The sequence below is a fragment of the Acanthopagrus latus genome, chromosome 12, assembly GCF_904848185.1.
Source record: "Acanthopagrus latus isolate v.2019 chromosome 12, fAcaLat1.1, whole genome shotgun sequence".
In the NCBI taxonomy this organism is placed as follows: Eukaryota; Metazoa; Chordata; class Actinopteri; order Spariformes; family Sparidae; genus Acanthopagrus; species Acanthopagrus latus.
The window spans coordinates 20,446,452-20,469,550 of NC_051050.1; the positions used below are offsets into that span (position 1 = coordinate 20,446,452).

General features: G+C 41.6%; 2 protein-coding genes across 4 annotated transcripts; both read left to right on the top strand.

Moving 5' to 3' along the window:
* Window positions 1-2,542: 2,542 nt before the first annotated feature.
* LOC119030240 (GRAM domain-containing protein 2B-like) lies at window positions 2,543-13,412 on the top strand. Of its 2 annotated transcripts, XM_037117669.1 has the most exons (14): window positions 2,554-2,855; window positions 3,129-3,254; window positions 4,289-4,376; window positions 4,472-4,541; window positions 4,626-4,729; window positions 4,820-4,915; window positions 4,995-5,066; window positions 6,515-6,595; window positions 6,755-6,866; window positions 9,218-9,334; window positions 11,156-11,246; window positions 11,415-11,519; window positions 11,650-11,734; window positions 12,553-13,412. In XM_037117669.1, exons 1-14 carry the CDS (start codon window positions 2,761-2,763, stop codon window positions 12,589-12,591), a joined length of 1,281 nt encoding a protein of 426 aa, XP_036973564.1. In that variant the 5' UTR covers window positions 2,554-2,760; the 3' UTR covers window positions 12,592-13,412. The 2 variants fall into 2 exon arrangements, with proteins under 2 accessions (XP_036973565.1, XP_036973564.1); XM_037117670.1 differs by lacking the exon at window positions 3,129-3,254 and having other exon boundaries at window positions 2,543-2,855.
* Window positions 13,413-14,598: 1,186 nt separating this feature from the next.
* On the top strand, window positions 14,599-23,099 carry LOC119030239 (TNF receptor-associated factor 2-like). 2 transcript variants are annotated; one of them, XM_037117666.1, is made up of 11 exons: window positions 14,599-14,811; window positions 15,318-15,527; window positions 15,856-15,934; window positions 17,297-17,395; window positions 17,622-17,783; window positions 17,887-17,961; window positions 18,174-18,248; window positions 18,460-19,029; window positions 19,170-19,347; window positions 19,488-19,636; window positions 21,121-23,099. In XM_037117666.1, exons 2-11 carry the CDS (start codon window positions 15,340-15,342, stop codon window positions 21,337-21,339), a joined length of 1,794 nt encoding a protein of 597 aa, XP_036973561.1. In that variant the 5' UTR covers window positions 14,599-14,811; window positions 15,318-15,339; the 3' UTR covers window positions 21,340-23,099. The 2 variants fall into 2 exon arrangements, with proteins under 2 accessions (XP_036973561.1, XP_036973563.1); XM_037117668.1 differs by lacking the exon at window positions 14,599-14,811 and adding an exon at window positions 14,838-15,086.

A 23,099-nucleotide genomic window follows, 5' to 3' on the forward strand; every position in this document is an offset into this window, starting at 1 on the left:
ACTTCACCTCAGAGGGAAGTATTGTACTTTTTACTCTACTACATTTATTTGATGATTCAGATTCAGATTTTTACAAAGATATGATCAATTTCTTTATATCAAACTGTGCAATACATTAAACTTTCCAGCAGTTTTGTAAGGTATTCTGTGTTAAATCATCAGTAATAATATTCCAATCATAATATAACAGTCTAAAAGGGACTAGTCTCCTGAAGAAGCACTTTTACGTTGACACCTTTGCTCTTTTACCTGAGTGGATTCACTGCTTCTTTTTGTAACAGGGGTGTATTTCTACACTTACTTGAGCAAATAAACTGAGTACTTCTTCCACCGCTGTTACTTGGAGATGTGAACCAGTAAACAAACACGCTCTCCGGCTCTCCTTTCCTCTGAATAAGCCATTGGTACAAAAACAGAGTCTCTGGCAGCTCTCCGACCTTTAACCCCTTGTTCCCTGTCAGCCATGATTAATGGCAGGCTAACTAGCTGCTAGCTTGCATTGCCGGCTGTGCCATTGTCTCCTGGAAACTTAATGAACTCTGACAAGCCTTTTCCCTCCTCAAGTGATGTTTTCTGTGAATGCTGCAGCAGCGACACCCGGAGGTGGATAGACAGAAACACAGACACAATACTGACTATGATAATGTACATTAAATAACATTGTCTCGGCATAAAACACAGGGACATGTTTAAGGTTTAGTCATGTAGGGTGCAGGTATCTGTCCTCACTCAGTGTAGGTGTTCACGTGTTTTTTTATAGACACCCTCAAATCTCTCTTGTTTTGGCTTTAAAGGTCAACAGCCCCATCTGCTGTAGACAAAAGTGTAATAAAGAAATCACAGATAAGTTCAAATTAATGCTGTGCAGAGGATCTAGATCTAGGTTTTGATCTAGGGACTTTAAAAAAAGCCATAAAACACAGAGATTTATAATAATTGAAAGCAAGGGTGTGTGCTGGATGATATAGCAGGCAGTATGTACAATCATAGAGGGGACTTTGAGTATTTTCAGTCTTATTACTGCTGTTTTAACCTTTCACTCAACTACAGTTATCCACTGTATTTATTATATGTGATAGACTTTACAAACCCTGTGTCAAGTATCAAAATCAACCCCATCTTAACCAGCTAAATGTGACCCTGACCCACTCATGCCACTTTAGAGTAAGTACTTAAGTAGTAAAGCCGATACGTAAATGTAAAAGTACAGTAAGTATTACCAGGAAAATTTATCTAAAGTGCCAAAAGTAAAAGTCCTAATTGTGCAGAACGGATCATTTCAGAATGATGTGTGGAAGAGTTCAAGTACTTGCAGAAAAATGGTCCCTGTGACTCACATTATAAGTGGAGCCAGTTGCATTCACACTATTGTTCTTCTGGAGTTTATTAAATAAATATCTTCTTTATTACTACTGCAAAGTCTTGACCAATCATTCTTATAGTTTTATGCATTTCAAACGAATATTTTCCAGTACATTCAGCAGGTTTTCCGATTTATCACCTCATTCGTCAGCATTCACACTGTATTTTCACAGGATGCATTTCCTGCAAATATACAGTGTGAATGCTGACGGCTGAAGTGATTCTAGTTTTTATTATTAATATATACAGTTTAATTTACTCCTGTGGCTCCAAAGGTTCACCAGATGAATCTGAAGGGGGTGTGAAATGATTCACAATGTGGGACACATTAAAAAAAACAAGTTCTGCTGCCCAAATCTTTATTTAGATTTTGGACTTGGTCTTTAATTTTTGCTTCTAAAATGACAGTCAGGCAAGTTTCTATCTGGTGAACGTAAAAAAATTCATAGACTAATGAAACGTGACACGGTGCCTCATCCAGACACTCCTTCAGTGAGTATTACCTTTTTATTCTTTAACAATAAACAGCCAACATTGTCTTTTATAATCTGTATCCCGTGTATTTCAAATATTATCATATAACTGGATCATAATTATCAGTCCATACATGTGTTAACGATGCGGCTGGTGAAGGTGAAGCTGATTTGATCTACTTTACATACTTCTGAGTGGCTTCTGGAAAGAGTGATGTCATCTTATGTCTTTAGTTTATTTCATATTCTAGATCATTAGTCTGAATCTGCAAAGTAACTAAAGTAATGGAGTAGAAAGTAAATTATCCAACTGTACTTAAGTCAGATCTTGAATGCGGGCCTTTCACTTCGTGCTCGTGCTACTTGTAACCAAACGATGTGAACACTTCCTCCAGCTCAGCCTGCGGACTGTGCAGGACTCTGCCGCCTCCTGCTGGAGATCCCTCTCAAATACACTCGTTGCTACAACGATCTTTAAAGTTCTTCACATCTATTTTTCGCTGCAGGAAGTTGAGAAACAACAACAATTAAGAGCGTTAACAAGCAGCTGGCACTTTAGGGCGATTTGGAGACGATTACGCACAGATCTTTCAGAAGATAAATCTTTTACGCGCGTATTTTTAAGATGTACTGCGTGTTTAAAAAAGGCTACATTTCCTTACATTCCCTGCTTTATTAACTGTAATCTGCAACCCATGATCAGAAGCCAGCCCCAGCAGCCGGAGACGGCTTCCTCCCTGCAGTTCCTGATGTTGTTCCCTGCTGCTCCCTCCCCTTTTCCCGGCTCCTCCTCTGTCCGACCTCTCGGCTCTCACAGCGATCTTTCTAAAGTTTCCGTGCCAAGGCTTCCTGAAGCTTCTGCTTTTATAAGCGGGACTGGGCCGATGGAGGCAGAGATGAAGTAGAATATGAGTTTAAAAAGGACATGGTGCTGATGGCCGAGCAGGCGGACAGACCTCTGACCCCGTTATCTTCACCGGAGCAACTTTCCAGCAGGGACTCCCGAGGGAACCGGCCCGCGTAAGTGTGTTTAAGATGGAGAGGAAGAAGGGCCCGATTTGCTCTCCAGGCCTGATGCATTGTGCTTATTTACATGCACGTCCTGCCTTTTGAATTCAAGCGCTGTGCGGAGTTTTTAATGGCTTCAGGAGACGCGTACGCAGATACGGTTGATTCTACAGGACAAAACTCCTCTGCTGTGTTTTTAAGTGTCAGGACACGTCTGAGAGTGTTGTGCAAGAAAGACAGAGAGAGAGAGAGAGAGATTAGCGTGTTGTTGTGTGATGTGTTCAGGTGTGAGGCGGAGAATGGAGGTGAGAGGAGACAGAGGAGGTCCGGACGGTCACCTGCAGACCTCCACCTGTGTCTGGACGCAGAGTCGGAGCCGTCAGAGAGCAGGAAGAAACCAGCCAGCATGAGGTGAAGAGGGTCCTCCTGTCTACTGTGTGGCGGCATGATGAAACCAGATGACACTTCATAATAAGCATCATCAATAAAGATTTCATTTACAGTTAATTGGACTTTGATAAAGAGTCATTTCACAGTTTCATGAAGAACTGATTAAGTAAAGTTGCTGCTGTTGTTTATAAACATTTGCAGCGCTCGATAAATTATTTTAAGATAATTAACTTAAGTTTAATCAACTATACCATTTATTGATGATGGTTATTATACAACCACTACAGCTGCAGTCAGACAGCTGCAGTTTTCATTTTGCTGAAGTCATTTTTCAAAAGACAAAAAAAATCACAGCGGTCCAGCTTGTAAAACGTGTGATTGGCTGCTTTTTCTCTGTTTTCCATCACTTTGAATTCAATACTTTTTAGTTTTTAACTCTTCATCACACGAAACAAGACATCTAAAGGCGTCGCTGTGGTCTCTGAGAACCTGACAGATTTTTTCACCATTTTTTGAAAAAGTGATAGAGAGAATAATTGGTCATTTTACTTGATTTGTTAATTTTTTTCAGAGTAGAAAATAAAGACTTTTAAAGGTGCAGAATCGGCCATCTGGCAGCGTATCACCGCCAGACTGTTGCTGACTTCATGCTCTTCACATATCCATGTACCGTTCAGTTTACACCCAATGAATCTATTATCAAAATCGTTGGCAATTAATTGAATAATCGTTGGAGCTCTAATTTGTGTCACTACAGCCGACAGCAGACACTGACTGTGGTCGTCTGTGATTCCGCCTCACTACGCCTGCACGACCAAAGTGCTGTTTACAGATTGAGCTGTTGCTGTGTAAGCAGCCCTCATATAACCACAGCTGACACACTCAAAGCCAAATGAAGGACGTCTGCTTTGACTAATAATTAAGTCAGTGTGGATCAGTAGATGTAGAGATGATGTCAAATTGTAGCTTGTAGCGTTCATCAGTCAGTCTTACCTGTCCTCTCTTCAGGTGTTACCTTGCTCTTTAAAGATAAACACCGACCCTTTATTTGCCAGGTTGAAACCTGTGGAGCAGCTTTCACCGATGCTGAGTCCCAGTGACTGTGAAACAAAGTTTGAAAGGAAGAAATCCCAGCCCAGCCACGTAGGGACACGGCTTCACAGCAAACTTTGTACAAATCTGACACGTTTCTGCAGTTTTCCCAACAAAACAAATCTCATTTCTGTTCTTTTTTTTAGTTATCAAAGACGAACGCTCAGTATCACAAGTTGTTCAAGGAGGTCAGCAAAGATGAGATACTCAAACAGAGTAAGTTTCAGACCGTCTCTTCACATGAAGGCAAAGGATTGTGAGACTGTTGATCTGAACGTGAAGGACTCTTTGTGCCGACAGGTTACACTTGTGCCCTGCAGAGAGACATTTTGTATCAGGGCAAAATGTTCGTCTCTGATAACTGGATCTGTTTCCACTCCAAAGTCTTCGGCAGAGATACCAAGGTAGGATAATAAAGACGCTGATGGAGTGCCGGTTCATGTGTCATGGCTTTATTCTGTCATATAAACATGTTGGTGTTTCCTCATCTCCAGATTTCAATCCCTGTCATGACTGTGACATTTATCAAAAAAACTAAAACTGCACTACTGGTGCCGAATGCTCTCGTGATTGAAACAGCAAGTTATCAGGTCAGAGGACAGTTCAGATCATCAGTTTTTCCCACTTTTGACGTCAACATGAAAGTGATTCTTGATGATTGTTTTCCAGCATGTCTTCGTGTCCTTCCTGTCTCGAAACACCACCTACAAACTGCTGAAGTCCATCTGCATTCATTTGGAGGTAAATAACATCTTCTTTGAATACTTAACTGACCTTATTGAGCCCAATGGTTTGGTGGTGTGCATGTGTGAAATTGAGAGAGGCGACTACTTTGAAAGCCGTAAAAAAATTAGTAGCTTCCCAAATCTTTCCATTTTATATCATGTTTGGCTATTTTGCACAATTTTCTGACACTCTGTGATAAACCATTAGCCGTAAACATGAAAACACATAAAATGGAAACACACTCATGTCTGTATGCTAAACATGAGGCTACAGCCAGCAGCCGGTTCGCTTAGCTGAGCATAAAAATGGAAACAAACACGACAAGCTATTCTAGACACTGTTCACAGACAAGAGAAACGAGTCTTTAGAAGCTGCTGTTCCACTGTCTTAACCAGCTAGTAGTTAGAAAATCAGTGGAGAATTTAGCTGCTGGTGCTAGGTCTTTCCCTCAGAAGGTGGAGGGGACCAAAACAGAGCGAAAAGGAGTGAAAATATTGAACTGAGCGGTTAACAAGTTGCCACAAACATGACTGAATGAATACCTATGTTTCGCTGTAGCTGCTGGGTGTCAAAATGTTACCAATAACAATGTTTAAAGGTGATAAAATTTCAGTTTTATGTACCAACTGATAAAAAAAATCTAATGATACTGCTTTAACAGGGAAACAGAGAGTAAATATTAAACTTAAGAGTCAACAAGTGGCCAGAAACATGACAAAATGAATGCTAATGTTGCTCTGTAGCTGCTGGCTATCAAAACAGGAAAACTGTATGCTAACATATTGGCCATAACAACTATATAAGGTGATAATATTTCAGGGTTGTGTTTATAGTTTGTTCTGCTGCTGCAAAATGGCAAACAAGTATTACGTCTGCTTTAAAACATAAAAAAAATTAAGCTGGTAGCATGTAGCAGCTAGTACTCCACAAGCTATTTGCCACAACATGCTCGCTTATCTTTACTAGCTACTAGCAAAGATGGTGGAGCGTTTAGCTATAGAGGGACAGTCATTTCTCTCAGGTGCTGAAATCAAAGCTGAACGCTGAGTTAATATTAAACCTGAAAAATCCACAAGTGTCCGGAAACACGACCTGATGAATGTTAATGTTCTCCTGTGACTGCTGGGTGACAAAAATGGGTGTAAATGTTCACTAACACGTTAGCCATAACTACTTTATCAGGCATCAACATTTGAGTTTAATGTTTGACGTGTCCAAAAAAGTAGTGCTACTGCATTATTAGAGCCAGAAGTTATTATTAAACTTAACAGTCACAACAAGTGAATGCTAATGCTGCTCTGCACTGGTTAGGTGTTGAAAATAGATAACATGCTAGCCATAACAACGTTTATAATTTCAGTTTTATCTTCAAAGTTGCAAGAAAACAAACAAAAACGTATTAATACTGTTTATATGTTTATATATTCATTCTGCTTGTGAACGGGTGTTCTGTGTGATTCCAGGTGGATAAAACTTGTAACAGCCCCGTCACTTCCTCCTGTGAAAACAGCTTCAGAGCAAAATGCCCATCGTCTCTTCCTCTGGTCAGTTGGTCTCCTCTGACGTTTTTATACAGGGTGTATCTGTTTATTTCACATTCTCCATTGTGATGAAAGATCTAAAGAAACCTTGTTCTCATGTCATACAATACCCGCTCACCCAGTATGTGGTATCCATTGTATATTCCTGTATGTGCGCTGCAGGACTTTTCCAGAGACTTCTCCGACCTCGATGGGGTCGTGCAACAAAGACGGCAGGAGATGATGGAGAGCAGCAGCTCCGGGTCTCAAACTCCAGATTATGACAAAATAACTGGTGTGTGCACCGTCCTTACCTTTATGTATACAGCTGCCCTTTACTTAGTATAATCTACTGTACACACCTTGTAGTGTTTTTCTCGTCCTCCACAAATGTGCTTAGCGTGTCAGGTGACACTGTGGCTCAGACACTCTTTGGTTTGCAAATAGCTGGAGTTCAGCCAGGTGAAATTTGACCCATGGAGGCTTTGTTATAGCAAAGACAGTTGGCATGAAAACAGCGATGGGCCTATTGAATGATGAATGACATCTTCATCTGATTGTGGGATTGCTGCAGCGAGGCGTATTTATTATTTTTATTCTTTGCATATCGAAACATCGTTCCAGTTTTCATATACCAAGTAAATCGCTCCCATATCGGCTTTTAATTTTCTTGGCAGTCGTTCTTATTATAATGTCAATGCTAAAGTCTTCATGCTTTATTAAGCATTTAATATTTTGGCTAAGAACTCATGAACCATTTGGATTAAAAGAAACATTTGATAATGTTTTTTTGGAAAATGCCTCCAAATAACTCATAAATGTGACGTAACTACATTAATACAACCACCAGAACCAGAGCAAAGAATGCTGTGTCTTTGCTGGTTGAGCTGAAAAATCAGTTTGATGTTCAGATCTCTCCCAACTTTGAGCTCTGCAAACAGCTTAAGGCCTTGGAAGAAGCCGGAGTTTGAGCCATGAGAAGTTCACTGCTGTGTTCCAGATGAAGAAGCAGAGCAACCTTCTCCAAGAAACACTGGACAGGATCAGTGTTTCACACCGTGATATCAGTCAAAGGTATGAAACTGAAGTCATCACTGTGAGACAGCAGGCTGATACTCTTCAGCAAGAGCTTGAGGAGGAAGTCAAGTCTCACGCAGACACAGTATTGAACAATTTGCAGATGATTAGCCACTTGAGAGCTGAGCAGGATGACCTCTGTCACAGGATGACCAAGGAAATCAATGATCTGCAGCAAGACACCTTGGAGAAGGAGGAACAATATGACAGACACGTGGCTGAGCTGAACAGAATGATTGCTATTCAGCTCTCTATCTACTTAAAGCTCTCCAGAGAGCTGAAGGCCTTGAAAGAAGCCGCACCGGCCCCTGAACATCTTGACGTGCCTCAAGTCCCAGAGGAGAATCTCCCAGACAAACCCAAAAAAATCTGTCTGGAAAATTGCCTGTAAATTTCAGGGATTGAGGAACCCAAGCTTGGAAGAAGCTGAAGTCCCCAAGGAGAAGCAGTGTGAGAAGGAGTCCATCGCTACAGCACCGGCCCATCACCATCTTGACGTGCCTCAAGTCCTAGAGGAGAATCTCCCAGACAAACCAAAAACATCTGTCTGGAAAATTCCCTGTAAATGTCAGGGATTGAGGAAAACAAGTTTGGAAGAAGCTAAAGTCTTTGAACTCTGCCTTCACCTTTGTCTCAGCTACACACACGGAAAGTTTCATTACTGCATCCTGCGTGGTTGTGACGCTGTCGTCCTTTTTAATGTTGTGTTTCGGCTGCCCTGATCCATGTTCTGTCTTTATCAGAGCCGTGTTTTGATTCACAATCGTGATCTCACCATGGAAACATTTCACAGTGCTACTTCAGCACTTACTCTGACATTTGAGACACTCCATAAGACAATGCCTCAGTGAATAAAACCCTAGATTTTGTTCTTGACACATCTTTTCTTTGAATTTTGCCCTTTGCCCTTCGCCATGGCACTAACCAGTTTGTTAGTTATTTATTTCACTGAAAAGTTGTGTGTTTAGTCTCACAGATATTCCCGTGACTTAACTGCAACAATGCGCTGTATCCTGCAGGATTACAAGGATATCCTCTTCTTTCAGGCCCATGTTAAGTGGATTGCCTGATTGCCTAACAAAACCACACGTCTCATTCTTTCTGGCCATTTAAAAAAATACAGCAATATCTCTTTAGCGTTATTCACTCAGCACCGATTTTGGGTCGTACCATCAGATAACAGTTGCCAACACTGCTGTTAAATCTGATGTCTTTCACCTGGTGTAGCTGGTGTCACAGTTCAAATCTAATTGGACTGATTATGGTAGCAAAGCTGCACAGAGTTTTGTGAAAAATTTCCCATCAACAAACATTCGCGCAAGTTTACGTATTGCGCACAGCGAGCGACAGATGCAGCAATCCCACAACTTTTTTTTTTTTTTTTTTCAGAAAATGCAACGCTGTCTGGTTGTTTGTGTCACTATGTTTTTGATGTTGTTGTGTTTTTGTTTTGTTTTTTTAATCTTACAAGCTACCGTAGAGGACACGTTCCTCTGTCAGGATATTTGTGCATCCATTAATAATATTTACCCATAGGGAGTCACAGGTTCTCTCTGTTTATTTGAGCAGACTTCACCGGCCTGCCAGACACATTTCTGAGTGCAGTGAAGAGCGGAGAGGTTTCAGTCCATGCAGACATTCACCTCCAGACTCCGAGTCCAAAACACGGAGCTGTCCTTAAAAACGGTAATTTATACTGGAACTTATAAGAAGCTTGGTTAATTCTTCTGTAGGTTTCGGTTTCCTTGCTTTGAGTTAGATATCCAGAAGCAGTACAATCATCTGTTATAAACTAAGACTGATTTATGTTTATTTCATTGAACATGCACATGATCGTATGAAAAGATCGATACCACTCTCATGTCCGTTCTGGAACAGTGAAGCTACACTACAGTCCACAGGCAGCTACTTAGCTTAGCTTGGAATAAACAGTGGAAACAGCTGTGCTGCTCTGACAAACAGTGCATTACATCCCTGTAAAACCACAACATATTGGTTAATACTATTTGTAAGGATCAAATAAATAAGGTATAACTTATTAAATCAGTGAGAAGATTGCCTGGCTTTTATGATGGAGTGTTGAGGATGAGTTCAGGTCTGAGGAAAGAAGCGGCTCTGTTGTCTGGTGAACCAGTAATGGATACTTCTATATCTTTTGCCAGAAGCCAGCAGAACAACCGGCTTATAAAGTAATATTTTATGTTGGCTTTGCTACAGATATATATCTTATGGTGGCCGACAAGGGAGAGAATTGGGCTAAAGGAGCTAACAGCTAACAGAGCTAACAGCTTGAGTTTAACACACAGCAGGACTGAGACTGTCTCTTTAGTGTGTTGATAGTGAACTGCAATTTCATTTGACAACAAAATGGATATGCAGCGTTTTTCTGTTGCATGTTTTTAAGGTTTTCGTGTTTATGTTTCGTGACAAATTGATGACATGTGCTTTCCAAAGTTGAGGCAAGTTTGCGATTGTCGACCAGCGCGCCATCTTGCTGCTGGCTTATTTTTATGAAAACTTAACATGACATGGAAATGTTCACAACTTCAGCTGCCAGAATCAACAGACAAAAAGAGGAAAATTCCTAAATGTTGAGTTAGTTGGTGGGCTTTTGATCCACTGGTCGGATATTTGTTACATTTGCACAGAGCCGGGCTAGCTGTTTCCCTCTGTTTCCAATCTTTATGCTAAGCTACGCTAAACGTCTCCTCACTCCTGCTTCATATACACTGTGCTGGCATAAGGGTGGTATCAGTCTTATCACATCACATGAAATAAATGAGCATCATGCCCCTAAAAAATCCTTTAATGTTGCAGCAAATGTGCTCCAATGTTGTCTAGTTTTACTTGTTGATGAAGGATCTCAGTCATACAGGTCATGGTAAATGCTTGGCTATAGGCAACTGAATTTGTTCCAGTTTCTCGAAAACAGTTCAAGCCTGGCTTTTAAACTCTTTGTGGGTGTGACCTTACAGTGTCGTTAAGGACACGTGTGAGCTCTGAGTTTCAGAGTCATCAGGGCCACATTTCTGGGCACATTTCACATTATCTGGTACTTCAGAGGTTGTTTTTGTCTCCCCAATGTACAAATCTGCGCATTCAGCAATCAATGCAGCCAGGAATGCTGTCCACATGCACCTGAAGGAGAAAAATCATTCCTTTGAGGACACCAATCTAAACATATTGGCAAAGAAGATAGTTGGTTATAAAGAGGAGTAAAGGAATCCATTTATATCAGACTGGAACGACAACCAGTCACACCTGGGCTCACCTAGCCTTAGAAACCCACATGAATGCCAACGGGTCAACGATCTGCAAGTAGGAGGACACACCCACACAGAGTTTAAAAACCTGCCAGCTCCTCTCAAGTTAGTTAGAACTGAGGAGGCCTCTTACATGAGAGGTGCAACGTCTTCAAGAAACTGCAAAGTCCTCATCACTTAAATCAAGTGGTACTACAACTAGCATCTAACAAACCAGTATTTCTCTTTTTGCTCTTCCTCCTAGGCTCTGCTAAACCAACCCGGAGAGACATTCTCAAAGACAAATCCTCCCAGCCGATGTCTTTACATGCCATCCTCCTTATCTACCTGTTTTTGTGAGTTACCGTTCATTATGTGTCATACGAGAAGCCTGAAGGACCTGAAGAGACAATAGTCAGATTTCCGTGACGAGTTCATTCCCATTATCCGGGCATGTTGGCGATTGTTCTGTGTGGTTTTTGTTTTCGAATGTTGATCTGTCACTTGTGTTTGTGTCTTGACAGAGTTAGTGTTCTCGTCCTGTCCTCCTGTTACATGGCTTTCAAGATAGTGGCTCTCGAGCATCGTCTGAACTCGTTGGTGTCCATGGGGGAACACATTCATAATGAGTAAGCACTAAAATGATCAGTCATTAAGCCAGTGTTGGTGAATCCAAATAAACTCATGCTGTTTTATTTCTTTTGGTAGTGAAACATCTCATATTATTTGGTTGATGAGTTACTGGAAATGTTGTTGCAGGAATGCTGTGAGCCCCAAGTCCCAGAGTGAAATAAATGCCGAGATTTATGGAGAACTGTCAACCAACTTGTTCAAGCTAGAAAAGGTTTGTTTTCATGTGCTGGACAGCTAAATATGGCCACCAAAATACCTTCTAAGTTTATTTGTTTACACCCCCCCTGCTGACAGTTCACCTGTCTTTTATACTGAATGTCGCACAACATATCAAATTGTTTATGAACTTAGTTGGAGAAGCTTTTCTGATTTTCTAGTAAGACAGGAAATGACAGCATTACATCATTTACTTGGGCAACATGGTGGGTCAATGGTTAACACTGGCTCTGGGGTTCATCCTTGTCATGTGGAGTTTGGTCTGACAAGTGAAGCCGACGCCGAAATGCCTTAAACACGAATTCTTTCTAAGAGCCAGCAGGGATCGATTCCACTGTAAGCTTATGAGAAAATGACCCTAATTCTCAATTGATTTATTAGCTTAGTAAACAGTTTCCTGATGAGTTTATGATCTCAGTCTCTAGTTTAGAGTCTTCTGCAATACAGCATGATTCATTTTCTAAATTATGGTCCTATTTACAGTAAAAGAAACAGTATGCTTCAGGGTGTGCCTAAGCCAGTGATTAACAAGGCACTACTACAGGGTGTCCACGAGTCTTCAGTCAGATCCAGTCAGGATCCAAATATGGTCACTTTTGGTACCAAACTGCCAAAATGTGGATGATCTTTGATCGATGTTTTCACTCTTTATGCCAGCTAACCGTTAAAAAAGTGACAGACTTGAGCAGTATTGATCTTTCTGTCCAGCTCTTAGAATGAAAGCAAATATCCCAAAAATGTCATACTGTTCCTTTAAAAGACATAAGATGGACTTTCTCCTGAAATGAATATCTAACGATGTTTTCATCCTAGATTCAAAGAAATCTCCGGAAGCTACTTGAAGAGACTTGAGAAGAAGACTGTCGTCTGTCGGCCTGTCCGGACAGAAGCTGGACCTGTCGTTAGAACTGAACACTGAAGAGCAGCAGTGATCAGATTTGGAAACGGATCTGTTGCCAAAGTGTGGACAGCTCAGACAGAAAGCTTTCTGGAAGTTATGGTGAACTTTAACCCAAATTGTGCAATATCGGCTTCTTTGCTCTTTCCACTCAGGACTCTTTCTGAAAAAAATGTTAAAACTGAAGCAGCGTGTTAGTGTTAGAAGTTATTAGGAGCTTGTGTGAAGTATTTATCTCTTATTATGCATTTCACAATAGTGGGATTTTTTTCAAGTCCAGAGGTCTTATTTCAGTGTTTTCCAAACATTTCTTAAAAGGTCAACTTGTGCTGTTCAAGTGTTTCATTGTGAGAATTAAATTGCCAATGAATTATATTTATGAGATGTATTTAAATCACTCAGCTGGGGATGCTTCCATCATATGTTTTGATGACATTTATTGGCGACTTCTTCTCACACTGTGTGGTATTTAAAGAAAATGAGAGCAAGTCAACTGAGTTTTAAAAGTTTTTTTATTGTAAATCTGTCCCAATCTTTAATTCTAACCATGTACATCACAGGTTTATTGAGGAGCTTCTCAGCTGAGCGTAATTTAAAAATATGTCCTGTTTTAAACATTTGCTGACGTTGAGTCGTTTGATGTGTGTTAGAAGAGCAGTCAGTCATTTCAGGAGTGAGTGTGTGCTGAAGCCTTTGTTTACATTTAGATCACAGACTGTGCCTTCAAGTGCTGTGTCTGTCACAGTCCCCAAATAAATTCCTCTTCTCCTGCAGAGTCGGTTCAGTTTTTGCTTCCAGATCATTTTGTATTCGTCCTCCAGATTTCTTCACATAAAGCTGACCTCACAGTGAGGGGACACACCTGCAGGGCACAAACAAAATGAGTGCAAACGACTAGGAGTGAGTCACTGCAGGATGGGAGCGAAGAGGAGAGAGACTGAACCGTCACACTGCCGGGTCATGTTTATGTTCAGAAGCTGAAGAAGAAGAAGAGGAGTAGTCCAGTAGATTTACATGAGAGGTCAACCAAAAGGGCTTTTTAAGGGCCAATACCAACTATTAGAAATCAAGGAGACTGAAAAAAAAAGTAAAAATTCAAATTTTTGTGTCTAAATACATGAACAACCAGTGATGAGATAAACCTAAATAGAGTTTACTGTTCTTAAGTACAATTTCTGTGTACTTTACATGAGTATTTCCTTTTTCTGCTACCTCATACTTCATCTACACTACATTTATTTTGATAACGTTAGTCACTAGGTACTATAGTATGAGAGAATGATGAAGTTGTTCACATTATCATAAGTGCTGGGTTATTATGTTAATGAACAATATTTCTGGTTGAGAGTAGAAAAAACTTATTTGGTGTGTGTAACAAAGGGGAAAATTCACAAAGTCACAATCAAGACACACGTGAAAAATAAAATCACCACAAATTATTATTATTATTATTATTATTATTATTATTATTATTATTATGATTATGATTATTATTATGATTATTATCATTATTTTAATTGTAAAGATAACAGCTTACAAAGACTTCAGGTCAACAGTAGCACATACAAAATAAATCAAAGTGAAATTAAAGCCGCATAATGATGTCAAACAGGAATAAAAATATATATGTACAAATCATAAATTAAGTGTATCACATGTTGTGTTATTTATCAACTTAAGATATCTAAGTGGTGAGTTTCGTTCTAAAAAGAAAAAGTGAAAAGATCATTTCTGTTATTGTTATTATGATAGTAACAAACAATATGTTCAAGGTAAAGTTAGCAGGGTCAAAATAATGAGATTCCAGGTCTCACAGGCAAATTAACAAACACTGGATGCTCATTGGGCCTCCGCCTCACATCGTCCCGCCCCCTCTGGAGTTCTGAGCCAATCACAGGCGCGCCTCCGCATCACATCTGCCCATCAACCCGTGTCCGTCCCCCCTTCCCCCCCCTCCCCCCTGCATGACGTAACACCCAGTCTGAAAGTGCAATGGCGATATTGGACAATAACAGCCATCTCTTCCCGGGGACCACATCTATATTATGTGGCTAACGCCGAAGAAAAACCCTCCAGTCGGCCGCCGAACCACATCCAGCAGCGGGCGAGCAGCGGGCGAGCAGGACCGGTGATCCAGACAGGCTGCACACCATGACAGTGTAGATAAACCGCTGGTGAGTGAAAACTCCTCTGGTTGTAAGGAAGAAAAAAGAGAGAGAGAGAACCACACACACACACACACACACACACAAAAAAAGAAAAACAGCGTCTCCAGTAAACGGTGTCAGATTTCAAAGGGGCGTGGCGGCGTGCTGGGTACCACTCCGACTAAAGGATGCTGATAGCTTAGCAACAGCGACAGGAAGAGGAGCAGGAGGCGGAGGAGACACAATGGATGTGCGCTTTGTCCGCGTCGTTAGCAGGCTGGGCTGAGCCGAGCCCGGATCGTGTGAGTACAGAGACGGCGAGGATGCTCGTCAGTTTGTGCCGAGTCGAAGCGCCAGGAGCCGGGATGCAGAGTGGGAATGTAAACAAAGGGTGTGGGCCTCTCAGCTGGCCCGTGATGCTCTGCCTCCATTACTGCTCCTCATCATCATCATCACACATGTCTCTGAACGTCTCCTTCTTCTTCTTCTTCTTCTTCTTCTTCTTCTTCTTCTTCTTCTTCTGCTGTCCTCAGGTGTGACGTGTGAACAGACACCATGGCCACACAGGAGCCGTCCCCTCCCTCGTCCATGGAGAGCAACAAACCCGGCTTCCCCAAGAAGATCCTGGGCAACAAGCTGGAGGACAAGCACCTGTGCAACTGCTGCCACAACATCCTCCGACGACCCTTTCAAGCCCAGTGTGGACATCGCTTCTGTTCCTACTGCTTCAACAGGACCGTGAGGTGAGGACAGGTCCGACGTAGAGGATGTGCTGATTACCCGACTGACTTGAGTCGCCACAGAGGGGAGCCTACATGTCTTAATTTACCAACAGACAAAAGGAACATGTTATCTTCTGGAATACACTGTAATCTCATTTATGTTCCTCTCCCCACACTCAACTTAGTTAAGCTGAAGAGCAAGTGGAGAACCTCTCAAGAACCGTACAGGGACTCGAGGTCCAAAGAACTGATGATGAAGAACCATCACAGCGTATCTAGCGCGATAATATGTGAGATTTTCAGTGTATCTGATGTGTTATGTTGTTGCTTTGTGTTGTTGTTTTTGCAGTAATGGACCCCAGAAATGTGGCGCCTGCATTAAAGAGGATATCTTTGAGGATCCTACATCGATTTTGAAACAAGGATGTGTGAGTATTAAAGCGTTTCTTCTTGGTTTTTTTTTTGTTAAATTAGAGTCAGTTTCATGTTAATTGAGTAGTATTCTAGTCAGAGCGTAGTCCAGCGTTACTCCATTTAATTGATTAGTTGTTTGTTCTATAAATGTCCAAGCTGATGTCTTCTGATGTTGGGTTTTATCTGACCAACAGTCAAAAAAACCCCAAAGATAATTAAGTTTACAGTCAGATGAGGTTAACGAATCCTAGCTAAAGTAGATGATGTGTGTCATTTTGAGCATATTGTGGCAACTCCCAGCTTAGGTTCGGGTTTGACCAGTTTTTTCACTCGGTTTCAGTTTCATTCTGACGTCTGCACGGTTTCTGAATATGTGATAAATCCAGATGTTTTTTGAGCGGGACCTCTGGTGTGTCCGTCCCACTGCTGATGGAAGACTTCTCAGCAAACAAAAAACAAAAAACTGTTACTCATGAAGGGACAGAAAGGTTTAAATGATGCTGAAACTTCTTTAAGTCATATTAGTCAGACGGCAGCTTTCAGTCAATCAAAGCCACAGAATCTGTGAAAGCAACAATAAATAACAAGAATCATTTTATCCACACGCTTAAACAATTATTTTTGTATTTTATTAGCCTATTATTTGTATTTTTTCTATTCTAAATGTCAATCAGAAGTGTCACCAGAATTTATAGAAATCGCAGCATAAAATATTCAAATCTGGTACCTCTACATGTAATCTATTGAGTGTCTATTTATCCAAAATATCAGAATGTTTATCTTTTACTCTGGAAAATCAAATGGCACTAAAAATATTTATTTAATTTTTTATCTTTCCGTTAGTTATCTAATTGTCTTTTATTGCCCTGATATGTCTAAGTGTTTGTATCATGACGGTAGTTATTTGTTGATGTTTTCCTGCAAATCCTGTAAAAGGTAAATAAAAAAAGTGTTCACAAAATGATAAATAATAATTAATAATAAGTGTAATTTGATCAGAAATTAGACAAATATTCTTAGTAATAGTTTGTATTTGAGCTTCCACTGCTGCAGAGGAGCCACGAAAATCAGGCAAAATCTTCTGTGATGAGTAAAAGGCTGATTTTCACTGTCGCTTTGAATTAACGTCTTGTTATTAGTCTCATTTTCTCCATAACCACGTGCAAACTGAACATGAATTTTCTTCCATTCCTTGTCATAATGGATGAGTGTCGGCCTACATTTACTGGCTCGCTGACCTGCGGATGTAGTTTTGGCCTGGAGGGTGAAAAAAAAAAGCTGCTTCTTGCTTTATTTGTGAGCAGACATGCAGGAGAAACATTCCCACGTTCTCACGCTGAAGGAAACCTTCTTTTCTGCTGTTTGTTTTTTTTCAGGCTTTTCCTGACAACGCAGTCCGAAGGGAAGTCGAACACCTTTCAGCCGTGTGTATCAATGAAAACTGCACCTGGAAAGGCAGCATTAAAGAGTACGAGGTGAGGCGACGTCTGACCTACTTTCTTGACTTCTTTATTGCGTTTGTTTAACAGGTTGGTAATAATTAGTTTTTATTGTTCAGAGTTGGATGTAAATGTGCAGTTTTTTTCCTGATGTCTGTTAACTCATTTTCCTGCATTTTGCCAGCTGAGCTCGCGCAGCGCACCACAGAGACTGTTGTAACAACTTATGCTCCACTTTTTTTTGTTTTTTTCTTTTTTACAGATGAACCACGAGGGCAAGTGCGAGTTCATGATCATCCCCTGCCCCTCCTGCAAAGAACATATTCGCTTCAACGAGCAGGAGCGCCATAACGAGCGCGAGTGCCCGGAGAGAACACTCAACTGCAAGTACTGCAAGGAGCCATTTCACTTCAAAAACATCAAGGTTGGACATGATTTATTTAGACCCGCTAGGATGCTAAGAGGCTCGTCTGGGGCGCAGCGTCGCACCACAGCAGCTCTCTGTGTAACATTTTGTTTTCTTTCAGGCGCACGATGAGATCTGTCCCAAGTACCCGATGATCTGTGAAGGCTGCGCCAAGAAGAAAATACCCCGAGAAAAGGTGAATCTGTAAACAGCGTGCAGACGAGAGGGAGCATTTTGTTGCAGGAAAAAAAAAAAAAAGGGTCATGCGAAGCTGCTCCAGCTCAGTTTGTGCCTCTCGTGTGTCGAAATCACAGAGCTGAGTGTGTTTTTTTTGACTGGAAACTATAAACTGGGACACTTACCGCTAAGTTTTCTAATAACACTTTTAATTGTTGTGTTGTTTTTCAGTACGTGGACCACATCAAGTTCTGCAGCAAATTTAGAACTCCATGTCGATTTCATGTCGTGGGATGTGACATGTCCGTAAGTACTTCATGTTTGCACACTTTTACATTATTATGAGGGGAGAAAAGGTTAGACAAGATGGAGGGCTATGTCTGGTTTTCCTAGAGCCTGATACTCAATGTATGGAGCAGATACTGATATTATGGTGTAAATATGTATTTGAGGCCAATATGCATACACATTTTCCAATTATTCCTTAAATGTGGTTATCTTGTGTTTGTTTCTGTAGGTGGAAAAGGAAAAGATTCACGACCATGAGCGCGCCTACGCCTACGAGCACCTCAACCTGTTGCTGCACTACATCATGGGCATGAAAGTGAGCATGGAGGGCCTGCAGCCCCAGGGACTGGAACTCGCCGGACACAAACTGGTGGAACTCCAGCAGTCCCTCAGGGAGCTCGAGGCCAGAGTCTCCCAGCTTAGCACCACCTCCTCTGGGCCTCCCGTGCAGGGAGCTGCCGCCGCCTCCTCCTCATCCTCCAGCTCCGGTCCTCCTGGTCCACCCGCTTCAGCTCCGCTCCCTCCTCCACCCACCCTGGCTCCCACTCTGTCCGTGTCTACCTCCTTCACCCCCCTGCCCAGCTCGGTGGGAGCGGCACTGGAGCTCCAGCTCCACAGCGAGAAGACCAAGGTGGCCGAGCTGGGCCGCAGGTGTACGGAGCTCGAAGTTAAAGCCGGCACGTTTGAAAATGTGGTGTGTGTCCTGAACAGAGAGGTGGAGAGGTTCGCCACCACCATGGAGGCCAGCAACCGTCAGCACAAACTGGACCAGGACAAGATCGAGGCTCTGAGTAACAAGGTATCACCAGAGTACCAGCTGATGTTTTAACAATCTGCGGACATGAAGCCAAATAAAAAAAAAAGAGTCATATGCAAAGTGATGATATTTCCAAGTAGCCCAACCCAATATCTTAAACAGAGCGTGTGTTTGTGTCTCAGGTGCGTCAGCTGGAGAGGACGGTGGGGTTGAAGGATCTGACAGTCGCTGAGATGGAGGGTCGGCTGAGGGAAATGTCTGCCACTACGTTCGATGGCGTCTTCGTCTGGAGGATCTCTGATTTTGCCAAAAAGAGGCAAGACGCCATCGCCGGTCGAGCCCCCGCCATGTTTTCACCAGGTAATCCCGACTGAATCCATCCTGTTGAAGGTTATTAAGAAATAAGATCTTTAATATAAAAGACATCCCAGGACAGTCAGAGCTGAATTTACAGGTTATTATCTGCAAATGACTGAATCTGAGTTTCTCTCCCCGTTCAGCCTTCTACACCAGTAAGTACGGCTACAAGATGTGTCTGCGGATCTACCTGAACGGAGATGGGACGGGGCGTGGCAGCCACTTGTCCTTGTTCTTTGTGGTGATGAGAGGACTGAGTGACGCTCTGCTCAAATGGCCTTTCAACCAGAAGGTAAAGCATCTTTAGTTTTTTTTTAGATGCTACTGAAATTGTGAATCGCATTTATTTAAAAAAAGAATGTTTTTATTGTAGATACACAGTACTAATAACAAAATAAATGTTTTACATTTAGTACAAAAAATTTTCAATTTCAAAAAACGCCACAAAAATACTTGATATTAATATTATTTTCAGATTTCACTGGATGACATACTTCAACCAACTTCAGTCCTGATAATAAATACCAAATATTCATTCATTTTCATAATTTTAACCTTTTAAATACCAGTTTGTTTATTTCCCAATATACTTAATATATAGTTAGTTTTATTATGAGGCAAAGCCCCCTGTAGGACACAAGGGAAATAGCATGTATTTGGTCTTTGGTAATCAGGTAATTTGCGAAATGTAGTGAAGAATTGCAACATTACAAAAACTCATCCAGGACCGCAGAATGAAAGCTTGATAACATGGGATGCAAAATGTTGTGCTGTGATGATAGTGGCATGAAAAAAATAGTTTTAACGGCTCATAATATGTAAAACAGCTGTCTGTCTGTAATATACACTGTGCATTATAGACGTGTTATATGAGCAGAGGCTGAAATTTAAAAATAAAACAAACACCTTTGCCAAAATAAAGGAAATATGCAATAATACAGCCAAAAATGAAAGTAAAAAAAAAAACACATGAAATATTTCATCAGTTTCATGAGGACCAAACAAAAAACAGATGACGTTAATCTCACAGTGAACACTGCTTTTGTGTATTTTAGGGAGATAAATTAAAGATGATTTATAAAGTTACGTAACCCGAGCTGTCTGCTCAAAACAACAACACAAGATAAAAGTTCAGCAAAGCGACAACCTGCTGTTGTTCTCGATTTAATCATTAAATGCTCATATCTAGTGCGGCAACAGTAACAGTTTGGTATTGTTGCATTAAGTATTCTTTATATTATTATATTTATTTCATGAGTCAGTAAATCACTTACCTCTTTGTAGAGCTCAACACTTTATCTATTATTTCCTCAACATATATCATTCCTCCTGCAGGGCGAATGCACACATGTAGCTCCAAAACTGCTTTCGACATCTGCAGTCTTATTAAATTGAAGATTTTGCGACAGATGTAGCAGGTGTTGGGACCAAAAAACAGCCTTGTGTGTAAACAACAGAGAGGGCCGAGTTGGTGGTGGTGTTAGATTGAAGGAACTGACAGTGAGGCATGAAATGTGATCCAGGAAGTCCAGTTGGAATAACAGAACAATGCGTTTACAGGCTTAACAGATGGTTTGTAATACGCAGAAAGGATTTAAAACTCTGGATTATTTCATCCTTTTATTGCATCACCGTCATGAGATAGAACACATGCTGCTCATGTCACCAAGATATCTACCAGTAGTGTGGAGGAGCAATATTTACTTTTGGGTTTTGGTTCAGTCTGTCCCGTTCAACAGTAAACAAACACAGTTTTTTCATCCGTTTTCTTCCCAGGTGACTCTGATGCTGCTGGACCAGAGCAACAGGGAGCACATCATCGACGCCTTCCGCCCCGATGTCACTTCCTCCTCCTTCCAGAGACCCGTGAGCGAGATGAACATCGCCAGCGGCTGTCCGCTCTTCTGCCCGCTCTCCAAGCTCGACGCCAAGAACTCTTACATTCGCGACGACACCATCTTCATCAAGGCGATCGTGGACCTCACCGGCCTCTAGACGGCTCCGCCGGGAGGTGCAGTTTTGGCAACCAGGCAGCTCTGTGACCATTAAGGCTTCATTTTGGCTCAGTCGTGGTCCCCTTTAGGGCTCCGTTCAGGCATCTAACTGTCCCCTGCAGCTCGAGGGAGACAGACATGCTTGCAACTGCATGTGGCTGCAGTCCAGGCGGCGCTGGCATCGTCATACCCGGTGGTCTGTTTGCGAGAACCACCGTCATTGCTGTACATTTTGGGTGCAAAACTTTTCTTTTTGTGTTTGACATCACGGCGCCACTCCCATGGTGGTTTCAAGTCACTTCAGTTGTTGCACACGCAGTAGGCTTTCAGTTAAAGGAGTGCCGGTGCAGCGCGGGCAGACGCAGATGATGGAGTGAACAGAGTGGATACTTTTTCTTTGAATCTCCGACGCGAGATGTCCCGGAACAGGGTTGTAGATTACAGATAGTTGATCGTTCTGATGTGGCTGTAGAAAAGCTGGCAGTAGACTTAAAATAGAGTTAGAGCATGGCTTGATGCAGTTTTTGGCTCTTTTTTTTTCCTGCAGGTTGTGGATATTGTGAGCTTCTCAATTCCAGTGTCGAGTGAATTTGCATAGACAAACGTGGAGTTATGTTATGAATAAGATTACAGGCTTCTTTTTCTTTTTCCGTTTCGTAGCGCAGAGTGCATGCCGCCGGCGTTTTTAATGAAGCATTAAAAACCGCTCCTTATTTTCGACTGAGCTTTCACGAAAGGTTCCTCGTTTGTTGTTCAACTTGTTAGTGAATTAGCCATCCGTGATGGTGGACATTGCCTGCATGTCTTTTGGAACCAGGCTATTTTACATGTAAAGAAGTTAGTGTTGCGTATTTGTTCCTATTAGGGGTTGGTGGTTCTGATCGGTGGTTTGGTACATCTGTGGAAGATACAGTGGAGTTACCAAGGAGTCAGGGCAGCTTGCCAGTCAAGCCTGAGGCATCGAACTCTCTGACAGACAAACATACATAGCATACATGGAGTTCTCCTGCAGGATATGCTCACTAGCTCACATCTCAACACATAGTACTGTGCCCCACCACAGATTGAGGTTAACACAGATTCCACAAAATGAAGGAATTGTCCGTTCCTTGTTTTCTGTCCATTCAGTATACAGTGCGTATGTGTTTCTGCTGCTCTGAGATAGACTACTGATGTGAATCTAATAATATATGTTGGTGCAAATATACGTGTGTGGAGGCTGAGAGGCTGAGATAACCAGAGGTTGTTAGACTTTGTTGTAGGTTTACGGGCCGTCACCGACCGCCCCGCAGATTACTCTTTCGTGTTTTGAACGTGCTCTTCACTGAATTTTCCAATAAGGCACCACGAACGTACACTTTTTTTCTACGCGTCCGCCGGAGAATCGCCGTCATACTTACTTAGCATGCATGCTGAGGTTTTTTCAAAGGTTCACGCTGGCCTGTTTGAAAACCAGTCTCGACCTGTATTGGACCCTCTCTGTGCATGGGAGGCTTCAATTCATATTCACTTATGGAGTTTCACATCGGCTTCCTCCGCGAGCCTCGTGTGGACGCATTTATTCGTTTTGGATGAAAATATGTAATCATAGGATAGTTATTATGTTATAACTGGCGCTGCGTCCGTTCAACGGGGGCAGCCGCCTATATTCATAGCAATTTATAAATATGTATCTTTCATATCATAATGTTGAAATAATCTATATATCAATGTTAATATACAGGAGATGTTATAATAAACATAGTATTACTGAATACCTTA

Bases quoted from the DNA above. Each gene is read 5' to 3' on its own strand.
- LOC119030240 (XM_037117669.1), top strand. From the start codon at position 2,761: ATGGTGCTGATGGCCGAGCAGGCGGACAGACCTCTGACCCCGTTATCT. The intron at 4,542-4,625 runs GTAAGTTTCAGA...TTGTGCCGACAG, and splicing joins AGATGAGATACTCAAACAGA to GTTACACTTGTGCCCTGCAG. The intron at 4,916-4,994 runs GTCAGAGGACAG...ATTGTTTTCCAG, and splicing joins TTGAAACAGCAAGTTATCAG to CATGTCTTCGTGTCCTTCCT.
- LOC119030239 (XM_037117666.1), top strand. From the start codon at position 15,340: ATGGCCACACAGGAGCCGTCCCCTCCCTCGTCCATGGAGAGCAACAAA. The intron at 17,784-17,886 runs GTTGGACATGAT...GTTTTCTTTCAG, and splicing joins TTCACTTCAAAAACATCAAG to GCGCACGATGAGATCTGTCC. The intron at 18,249-18,459 runs GTAAGTACTTCA...TTGTTTCTGTAG, and splicing joins TCGTGGGATGTGACATGTCC to GTGGAAAAGGAAAAGATTCA.